Source organism: Malaclemys terrapin, chromosome 21 (assembly GCF_027887155.1).
Source record: "Malaclemys terrapin pileata isolate rMalTer1 chromosome 21, rMalTer1.hap1, whole genome shotgun sequence".
NCBI lineage: Eukaryota > Metazoa > Chordata > Testudines > Emydidae > Malaclemys > Malaclemys terrapin.
Genome location: NC_071525.1, coordinates 7818048 through 7828918, shown reverse-complemented (window position 1 = coordinate 7828918; position 10871 = coordinate 7818048). Strand labels below are relative to the sequence as shown.

At 61.5% G+C, this 10871-nt stretch overlaps 1 protein-coding gene across 2 annotated transcripts; it reads right to left on the bottom strand.

The window, feature by feature from the left end:
• Positions 1-4574: 4574 nt before the first annotated feature.
• On the bottom strand, positions 4575-9101 carry C2CD4D (C2 calcium dependent domain containing 4D). 2 transcript variants are annotated; one of them, XM_054010902.1, is made up of 2 exons: positions 7797-9101; positions 4575-6183 (listed from the first exon to the last, which is right to left on the bottom strand). In XM_054010902.1, the coding sequence occupies exon 2, from the start codon at positions 6066-6068 to the stop codon at positions 4920-4922; it is 1149 nt and encodes a 382-aa protein (XP_053866877.1). In that variant the 5' UTR covers positions 6069-6183; positions 7797-9101; the 3' UTR covers positions 4575-4919. The 2 variants fall into 2 exon arrangements, with proteins under 2 accessions (XP_053866877.1, XP_053866878.1); XM_054010903.1 differs by having other exon boundaries at positions 7930-9101.
• Between the last annotated feature and the right edge of the window lie 1770 nt (positions 9102-10871).

Below are 10871 nucleotides of genomic sequence, written 5' to 3'. Positions count from 1 at the left end.
TCGCCGAATGTCCCAGCTCCTGCCTGGCCCAGGGCAGCTCCTGCAGCCAGTCTCAAGGCATCTCTCCTTCTCTGTGGCACCAGGATTCCCTGCTCACCCACCAGGCGAGCCCTGGCCAGGCTCCAGGCTCCACCCCATGTGCCAGATGTGGCACGGGCATCCCAGCTGTGCCCAGAGGCCAGCAGTGCGTAGCCATGTGCGTTCCAGCTGTGGCCAGCATTCTAGAAATGGAGAGGCATGTGTGAGCCAGATGTGCACAGCTGTACTTGCTCAACAGATCTCTTCTGTTACCTCTGTGAGCCTCGGTGCCGGGTAGCAGTGGGCTGGGCAGACCTTCCTTTAGAAACCAGCTCCCATTTGTGTTTAAAGGCAATTGAATCCAGCAACCTGGCTTCCAGCCCTGCCAGAACTCCCACTCCCCTCTGTGCCCTGCACTCCTCACTGACATGATCTTAGGGGCCAGTGGCTAACCAGGTGCTGGCGTGGGTTCCGGGATCCCTCCCCCTCCCCCTGCCTAGGCAGCTTACCTGGCCCCAGAGCCCCAACTGCCATCCTAGTACCAGATATTACATGGCCAGTTGTAGTCAGACGGCAACCAGCCATGGGGCAACTAAACAAGAGAAGGTGAAATGGGTGGGTCAGATTTACAAGCCTGATCTGGGCCAGGGTCTGGGTAGCGCCCGGCGTCACGGGGAGCCCTGATCTCAGCCGGAGCTACCAGGTGCTGCCCGCTACACATAATAGCAATCTCTCTGGTCTGCACCTGGGTTCAGCGGGCTGCAGCCTTCCCTTGCCGGAGCGCAGGGCCTGTGTTAATGCGCCGCACTGTCGGTCGGCGTTTCTTGGAAACTGTCTCCTGACCTGATGCAACCTCTGGGGCTTGTGACCTCCAGGCTCTGCCATAGCGATGGGGAGATAGCAGGGCTCCCTGGGGCCATCCATCAGGGAGGAGCCTTCCCAATCCCTGCGTTGATGGATTTGGCCTGTCTGGGCAGCCCCATTTCCTTCCCATCACCCCCTTGGGTGTCTTCCCGATCCATGTCCCCGTGGGAACTCCCGAGAGCCTGGAGCCTCACCCAGCAGAACAGGCGGCAGAGCCGGGCGCTGCTCGTGCTGCAGGGCTGGGTGGACCCATATCCCCTGGCCTCCCGGGCACCACCGCAAGCAAGCAAGCACTTTTCAGCCAACTCTCCGTTGTTGTTCCTTTGTATTATGGTAGCGCTGAGACGCCCCAACTGAGATCAGGGACCCGCTTCTGACGGGCACTGCCCAGACACAGAGTAACTGAGATCAGGGCCCCGTCATGCCAGGCGCTGACCAGACACAGAGTCACCGAGATCAGGGCCTCGTCACGCCAGTCGTTGCCCACAGAGTAACCGAGATCAGGGCCCCGTTGTGCCGGGCGCTGCCCAGACACAGAGTAACTGAGATCAGGGCCCCGTCATGCCAGGCGCTGACCAGACACAGAGTAACCGAGATCAGGGCCCCGTCGTGCTGGGCGCTGCCCAGACACAGAGTAACTGAGATCAGGGCCTCATCACGCCAGTCGCTGCCCAGACACAGAGTAACCGAGATCAGGGCCCTGTCTGCCGCGCGCTGCACAGACAGACTGAGAGAGAGTCCCTGCCCCAAAGAGGTCACAGACAAGCTAAGACAAGATGCAACAAGTGGATATTAAAAATTCTTTCCCTTGATTTTGTCTTCCGTATTTGCACAATAGATCTAGCTCCGTCGTTAAGGAACATTCCCCGAGCTTTACCTGTGTTTATTCCAAGAATACCCTGGGCCCAGTTCCTTCCAGTTCGGCAGGTTTCGAAAGAGAATGTCTTTGTGAGTGTCTTCCACTGGAGGGTTTCATTCATTAATTCAGCCTCATCACCCCAATACGAGGATGCCTTTCTACAGATGGGGAAACCAAGGCACAGAGAAGGGAAGCAATTTGTCCAAGGTCACAGTGAGTCAGTGGGAATGGGAGTCTTGATTCCATGTCACCTCCACTAACCACTAGACCCCTCTTCCCACCCAGAACAAGGAATAGAAACCTGTCCTGGCTCCTAAAAGCCTATGAGGGGAAACTGAGGCACAGAGCGTCATCCTCCCTCCCCCCTGCCAGTAATACACAGCAAACCAGGGGCAGAGCTGGGAATGGAACCCAGGAGTCCTGACTCCCCGTGCCCCACTCTTCTAACCACCAGACACCCTTGCCCCCCAGATTAAGGAAGGGCCCCCACACCTGATTCCCCTTTGCTGGGTTGAGGCAGACTGTGGAGAACGGAGCCCGGGCCGATCCTTTGCCCAGCAGTGCCCTCTGCTGGGCATCCCACTGAAGGCCGCTTTTGCCATTGTTTCACTGGGGCTTGGCACACCAGACCCCCCGCCAGGCCTGCAGCCCTCCTGTGGCCAGGCCAGACCAGGCCCGTGGGCCGGCTTCTCCCATGCTGCATGTAGTCTGGGTTTTGAGCCACTCCATCCTGCCCAGCCTGTTGGCATCTTGCCCATTCAACGCCCTGCCCCACCGGGGGTGGATTTAGGGGCCTTGTCGATGTCGCTTGCCCCTATAGACCCACCCGAATGTCGCAGTCGCACCCTGCTTGGCGGCAGCACTAGGATTTCGCACCGGAAAGGATGGGACAAAACTGGCCATGCCTCCCCCGGCCCTGGCTCTGATCCCCTCCAGCCCAGCGCCAACCTGAGCCCCACACGCCATCCCCCACAGACCCGCTGATGGGAATAGAGGAGGGGGTGGCTCGGGGTGGCAGTGGTGACATCCTGCTGTTTGCAGAGCGGGGCCTTAGCAAACAAACCTTCCCCTGCCAGCTGCAAAGATCAACAGAGCTGAACGGCTGGGAGGGGAATCCAGGGAGGGTGGGGAGCACAAGGGACTGGGGGAGGGGCTGGGTCAGAGTGGGGAAGAGCCATGGGGCGCAACAGCGAGACCGGTGGGGGTGAGACAAGGAGGGGTCTGCTGACTGGGCTCCCTCCCTCCATGAGGCCTGAGTGCCTGCCATGAGCTAAGTCCCCCCCCCACACACAGCCTGGATGTGCCAGGGCCTGCCCCTGCTCTCTGCTGGCGCTGCAGCCCCCAGCCCTGTGCCAATGCCTCCTTCCGCACCCCAGTGCACTGCCCGCTGCAGGGTTTCCTGCCCTCTTGAGGTGGGGGTGGGGGTTGTCAGGCTCAAGATGTTGTGAGATGCTCAGGTCCAATGGCAGTGGGGGCTCTGTGCCAGCTCCCCCAGGGTCTCATTCCGATTGACAGGGGCGACTTCTCCAGGAACTTTCGCTCTTCCCCCCGTCCCGAGGAGCCGAGGCGCAGGCTGGCTTGTGCAGCGCCGGGCGCGCTCTGATTGCTGCAGTGCTGGGTGTCGTGCTCTCTCCTGAGAATAATGCCACAAAGTCCCCCCACCCCCGCGGTGCCCACCCCAGGATGGCAGAGGTGTTGAATGTCCTATTACCATCTGCCCCGCCTCTGGGGGGCATTACGGCCGCCCCATTGCAAGCCCGCCTGTCTCCCTCTGCGGGTCTGCCCCTCGTTTCAGGGCCCGGGGCCCACCCCATGCTGCCATCCCCCCTCCCCTGTGAGGAATTGGCCACGGGGCAGGGACTGCTGTGGGGCTCCCCCAGAATGGCCACCAGTGGGTTTCCCGTCCATGTCCTCAAGGGTCTGTGCCTGCCACGGAGCTGGATAGTTTCCCATCCATGCCACAGTGCCCATGCCAGCACCCCAGGGAGCCCTGAGCCAGTGAGGGGTGGGGGGGTCCCTGGCCCACCCCAGCTCTGGTGCAGGCCCCTCGGTGCCTGAGCCAAAGCCTGCTGGAGCCCTTCCATTTACCTCGCTCAGGCCCCATGCGAGGGTGAGGGGGGCTGGCCCTCTCATGCCAGCCGGGCCCATTGGGGTGCACATCCGCCCCCCAGGCACAGCGTTCCCTTTGGGCCCAGCGAGCGGGGGTAGGGCACACTGATGTCCGGTGGAGGCGAGGGGGGGTCATAAACGTGACATCATCCTGCGGCCGCCTCTTCCCTGCAGCCTGTCGGCCCTTTTCTTCCCTTGTCCCGCTCAGCCACGCGAGGGGGGAGGAGGCTGTTGCTTTCCACCCTTGTGGCACTGCAATGTGGGTCGTGTCGCCCTCATGTGGTTGATTCACAGAAGAGGGTAAGAACCTACTACTGCGAGCTGTTGCTAGAGTTCCACCTATAGTGCGAGCAGTAGGGGCCTCCTGCCGGGGTGGCTGTGCTCTCCCTCAGCTCAGAGCCCCGGGGCAGGAGGGGGCGGCTGGCTGGCTGGCAGCTTTCTCTTCTTCTATTTGCAAACTCAGCTGTCATGTCTCTTCTCCCCTTCCGCCCCCCTCCCTGCAGCAGGAACCGGATCCAGAGGTGGCGCATGTTGCGGGCAGAGCGAGACACCTCCCCCCATTGCCAGGTGGAGAGAAACTGCTGGAGTCAGGGAAGGGGAGGGGATAAGGGGCTGGGCAAAGGGTGGCTCACGCCACACACTCTCTCCATGAAGCCCTGGCCCTCTTTCTGCTGCAGCCTGCCCCTCCCCCGCCCCCCCACACGCAGCCACGGCCGGGATCCCATGCAGTACAGGCTCCTTTTTATTATCAAAAAATAAACAAACAGTTCGCTGGGCGCCAGGCAGCCAGCGCCCCCTGCACAGAGAGCCTGGGGGCCAGCGCTCAGCCCTGCCGAGCGCCCCCACACCTGGTGGGCCAGGGGCATGGGGACGCCGAGCCCTTGTCCATCCGGGGCTGGGGCAGCCCAGTCATTTTTGGGCGGGGCAGAGAGGAGGGACGGGTGGGCTGCTGGGTAGTAGCCATAGGTCTACTACCGAGGTCCCGCTGCCTGCCCTCCAGCCCCCCAAACCTTGGCTCTCTGACTCTCCCTCCTCCCAGGCCCCCGCTGGGAGCAAGCGCCACCGGGCCCTAGGGGGGCAGCAGGGCAGGCAGCGGGACCTCGGCCTCGCCCAGCACGGTGTCCCACCTCACGCCGCAGCCCTTGTTGAGCGCCTTGAGCCGGAGGCGGCGGCCGGGCAGCTCGTGGGGCACCAGGCCCTCGAAGAAGAAGTCCTCATTGAAGATGGGGCTCCAGCAACTCTTGACCACCGCGCTGCGCTGCTTCTGCGCCTTGCCCGGGCGCAACTGCAGGGCCACGCAGCAGCCGACGCGCCGGGGGTCGCAGGGCCGCGGGTAGAGCCCCTCGGCGCTGACCAGCCGGACGAGCAGGCGCCTGCTGGCCGGGACGTACTCGGAGGAGAGGCGCAGGCACCCGCCTCGGCTCAGCGCCACCGTGTTCTCCTGGGCCACCCGTGCAGGGCGGCAGATGAAGTCCAAGGGGTAGAAGGGTGGGGGGGCCAACCTGGCCGCTGCCCCCCAGCTGGGCTCGGCCTGTCGGCGCGGGACGCTGGGGCTGTCGTCCGTAGAGCTGGCTTCCTCGGCAGACAGCGAGCTGGCCCGGCCCGCCGCCGGGGCGCGGCTGCAGAGGGGCTGGCCCCGGTGGGCCTGGCAGGCCAGCGAGTGCCCCAGCACCGGAGAGCCGAAGGGCGAGGAACCTGCAGAGGAGGCCGTGTCGCTGTCCAAGGCGCCGGGCTGGGAGACGGGCCGCCAGGGCCGCAGCTCTGGGGGCAGGAGCCTGGCGCCGGGCTCTGGGGAGAGGTCAAGGGAGATGCGGTGGGGTGGGCACGTGGTGTGAAAGAGGGACTCCCTTCGGCGCGTGTGGGGGCTCTCAGGCAGGAGGGGGAAGCCCCCTGGGCTGACGAGGTGGGGCATGGAGCAGGCAGGGGGGAGCTGCTGGCCGGCCTCACCCTCTGCCCTGGCCGCGGGGTCCTGGTGCAGGCTCTGTGGGTGGATGACACACTGATCGGCGGCTCTGAGCAGGGTCCTGTGTGTCTCTGGGCTCCCGGTCCCTTGGGGGCTCTGCTGGGAACCGGGGCTCCCGCCTGGGGCTCTACCATAGAGGGTGGAGAGTTTGGGGGGGATGAAAAACTTGGGGATCCGGTCAGGGGTGAGGACGTTGGGGCAGGTGGGCAGCGGGCCCGGCTTCCTGTTCGTGGCCCTCTGTCTGGAGAGAAACATCTCGGTGGAGTCGGGGGCTGAGGCCCGGGCAGAGAGTCAGCCGGCGGGGAGCAGGTCGCTGGGCAGCTGCCCCCTCCCGAGGAACCCCGGTCCAGCGCCTGGAGTCAAACGCCTCCTAGGAAGAACCAGAAGCAGCAAGTTAAAGCCTTGGAGGGTGGAAGGGGCTGGATCGCCATCGTCCTCTCCTCACGCTAGAGAGCTGCTTCTGAAGTGGGCTGGGGGGGGGGGGGAGGAAGGACTCAGAGCAGTTGGGGGCAGGGGCTGGGCTCTATTGCGCATTACAGCCCTGGAGCCTTTGCCGAGGCAAATGCTAGCAGCGGTGCTCATCCTATGGACGGACTCACCTCACCTCACCTCATGGGAGCTACCCCCCAGCCAGCAGCCCCCTCAAACCCAGCCCCCTTGAGGCAAACGCCCCTGGGACCCCCTACCGCCAGAGCACGGCTCACGCCCGAGGGCAGCTGGGCCCTCCTGCCCTGCGCGCAAGGAGCCAGGGGAAAGGGGGCAGATGATGCCCTGGCCCAAAGGGTGGCGCTCACGCAGCGCAGCTGGAGAAAGGAGCCAGGCGCCATCTCATGGCAGAGCAGAAGCATCCTTGGGCGCAGCAAACATCTCCCATGGCCCCTCGCGAACGGGTGTTTTCCTCTGCTAGAAACCCATCCAGCTGCTTAGATTCCAGAGCCCCTGGGCTGGCAGTAATCTCCCGGGGCAGGGCGGAGCCGTGCTGGGGGCCTGGGCAGTGGAGCGAAGCGCTAGGGCCCTGATACGCAGCCTCATGTTTCAATAGCCAGAGAGGCTCAGAGTTCGGGTGGGATGGAAGAATCTGCCCCATCGCTCAAGTGGCAAAGAAGGACCAACCAACACATTGCACTTGTCTAGCCCTTGGGTTGGAGGGTCTCAAAACACACATATATCATTGTGCCCATTTCACAGATGAGATAACTGAGGCAGAGAGGAGAGGGGATTCTCACAAGGTGACCCAGTGGGACTAGAACCTAGGTTTGCAGGACTGTAGGTACTAGACAGCACTGCCTCCGTATCTCAGGAGTCTTGGCTCCCTCTCCACCTCACTGCACCCCACTCTTGTCTGAGAGCTGGGGATAGAACCCAGGAGTCCTGACTCCCAGCACCACCAGCTCTAATCTGCTAGCCCCATTCTCCTCCTAGAGCTAGGACTAGAAGCCAGGAGTCCTAACTCCCAGCCCCTCTCTGCTTTAATCAGCAGCGCCGATATTTTAAAATACTGGAGTCATTTTTGTCAGTAGCAATGAGAGATTTTTAAAAGACATTAAACCCCACATCCTGCTCCCTCCCCCACACCCACATCTGCAGAGCCAGGGGGTCACATCTGCAGAGCCAGCGGGCCCCGATTTACATTTCCCAATGCTACGGTGACCAGATGTCCCATTTTTATAGGGACAGTCCCAATTTTGAGGTTTTTTTCTTATACAGGCTCCTATTACCCTCCACCCCCTGTCCTGATTTTTCACACTTGCTGTCTGGTCACCCTACCCAACCCAAACCCACAGGGAGAGCCCTCCATCCTCTGCCCTACTGAGCCCTGCTCTGCTCCGAACAGCCCGCGTGTCTCCCCCAGACACCTGGGCCGGGGGAGCTGCCAACGCTGCCTCGCCAAAGGGTAATCAGCCAACATGTCACTAGGGCAAAAAAACATCTGCCATGCTTAGAAACTGCACCCCCCAACCCCATCTCTCCTGCTTGAATTACCTGCCATCAAAGCCCCTCGCTGCATCCTGGCCGGTTTTCATAGAAGCCAAGCTGGAAAAGGTCTCCGGTGTAAACAACTCCCTCTTCCAAGTGGGACCAAGGCTTGGCCCAGAACAACAGCCCCCGTCCTTACCTGCCTTCAGCGCTCGCCTCGGCTTCACGCTCTCTCTGCTCTGCCAGAGCAGCTGGGACCCGCCAGCCTTTGCCACGGGGTTTATAGCGCTCGGCTCCCAGCGTCACGCTCTGAGTCAGCCGGCTGCTGGGCAGGGAGACAGGGAGCCCAGTGCTCGCAGATTCACTTCCCGGCAGGGGGCTCCGTCATAAAGAGCAAGCGCCACCCCAGCGATGGATATTTATGATCACGGATGGATCGAGGAAGGAAGGAAGCAGGCCGGCTCAGCACAGACGCCACTCGCGGCAGGCGAGATGCCTTTGTTTCCAGTGCGTGGCTGGGCACTTTATCGAGTTTGTTTCTCCTGGGTCACCAGGGGAGGGTGCCTCGGGCAACGTGGCTGGGAGGAACGGTACAAAGGGCGTTTTCTTCCCCACGCTGGAGTCGCTTGCTGTGCTTGCCACGGCGCTGGGTTCAAATCTCCCGACTCCGATCCCTGAAATGCCGCTTCTCCGGCAAGGTGGCGGCCACCGGACAAGGCGGCGTTCCTGACCCTCCCCGCAGGGCAAGAGGAATCCGCTCCACGGCCCTTATGAATGGAGCGCACGGCTCAGTTATGTCACGCTCACCTAGAGGATAAGAGCCTACTATAGCCGCATGCTGATAGACTCGCTAGTCCCAGCTTGTGATGTTAGTGAATATCTCCCCCGCCCCCCCAAACATAATAGCCTAAATCCCTGTAATCTCTGGGGGAAGCCTGTATTTCGCTGAGGAGGCCCTGGGTTGAATCCCAGCTGGCAGTGGTTAGTTGCACTAATAGGATAATGCTCTGGGGAAGGAGCAAAGATCAGGTTCTCTGTTTACCTGAGGCTGACCCCACTGCTCCTTCTGGCTCCGCACCAAAGGGAGCCGCATCCTGCCTCGCTGAGGACGGCGCTGGACAAACAATAGCGCGCCGCAGGCCGGTGCAGCTCCTTGGCAGAACTTGTTGGCTTAGGAACGAGACACCGTGCCGAGCTGGGTTTGAATCCGGCCCCGGCTGGCAGCGAGGGGAAGTCTCTGCCGGCCGGCGGCTGCTCAGGGAAACAAGTTGCTGTCGGAAAACCTCCGTTGCGATCGTGTCCGTTGGCAGCTGAATGGGCCGTGACGACCGACCTCCCCTAAGAGCCGCCCCAAGGGGCCGCTTGCCCTTCCATTGCCCGTGCTAGCCCTTCCCTGGTCCAGGCCCATCTCACCAGCCCCTGCAGCGCCAGGAAATCCCTGGGACTTTGCATCTTCCCTCCCTCCCCTTAGCGAACGCTTGACAGGCTTTGACTAATTTGATGCCGCTCCTTCTTCGGGCTCTGTTCCCCTCGTGCTGCCCCAGGTTGCGCTGGGTCACGTCCAATAACACAGGACAAAGAGGGTTTTGTGGCTGGATTTTACTGCTGCTTTTGGGACATGCACAGAACCTTTGTGCCTTTTGGTAGATCCTAGCAGCACCTGCCCTGAGATTCTTGGCTGAGCTAGCCAGCACAGGAAGGCTACGAGAGCTTAGGGGGCTCACCTGCCTTGTGGGAAACCTAGGTTCAATTTCCCGCTCTGCCACAGACTCCCGGCATGACCCAAGGCAAATCCCGGAGTCGCTCTGTACCTCAGTTTCCCCATGTGTCCCATGAGGCTAGGAGCACTGCCCTGCTTTATTTTCTATGAAAATAACTACATTAAAGACTGGGAGGTGCTCCGACAGGAAGGCTGTATAAAAACCGTAGACCGGCCTGCTTAGGGTGGGCCTGAAGTTGGCCCAACATTGCAAGAGGCTGACAAAGAAAGGAGATTTTCAGGCAGTCCAGTGTTGACAGAGAGAGGGGCACTAACCGGTGGGAGCCGGTAGAGCAAGATCGATCGGCTTCTGGCTCAACCAGAAGTCCCAGGTTTGGAGCAGGAAACTTGGGCCTAGGCCAGGCAGGAGGTGAGAACAGCTGATCATGACGGTCCCGGCTGGCCTTAGATGAACTTGTTAAGCGTCTCATATGGACCGACACTTTCAGAATCTTCCCCCGGGGTCTGATTGGCAAGGACCAGGCGTGGGGAGGGGGGGAGGAAATTCACCTTCCCTGCCAGCATGTGGTACAGGTCACAGGGCATATCTCACCTCATCACCCCCTGCCATGGCAGGGACCTCGGGCTCTGCCTCCTGCAGCCCACATGTGCCTAGTCTCTGGAGAGCTGCGAGGCTTCCATCTAATCCAGGGTGCTGGGCTCCATACCAGGGTGATGGGGTGGGGTTTGGTGGCCCGTAATGCGCAGGTCAGACGCAATGTTGGGGTGGTCCCTGCTGATTTTAGACTCTGACTCTAACTTCCTTTGCAGACACCCTCTCAGAATCTGGACTCAGAAATGGAGGCCCTCCCCCCGCCCCCACCCCAAGCCTCCTTGTCAAAATCTTGGCCCGGGGTGGAAGGGAGTGAGCATGGTCATCCCTCGGCTTTGCTGCAGCAACGTGGCAGACCTGGGCACAAAGACGTCAGCACCCCGGAAACTGCCCCTCGCTCGGCGCATTGCCACGCATCTCCTCAGCAACACAGGCTGTGGCGAGCTCATCGCACCTGTCCTCTGCTTGCTGCACCGGCTCCCCACCGACTACTAAATCCAAGGCAAGGTCTCGCTCCTCCTCTACAAGGCGCTCCACGGCCTGCGGCCAGGGAGGGTGACCGAGCCTGACTCCGCAGGACGAAGATCGTGGGCAATGTCTCTCCCCTGACACACAGGGTGCCGTACAGATGACGTACTCGTCTGAGTGGGAGCAGAACTTTCTCCGGGGGCCAATCCCAGATTGTGGAACGACTCCCCCAGGAACTAAGGCCCATCCAAGGGCAAGGGACAATTCTCTGACCTGCCTTCCCTACCACAGAGCCACGTGTGTGCTACCAAAACCAGACACTTCACTGCACACACGTCTCCCGCGGGGGAGAGGATGAGCA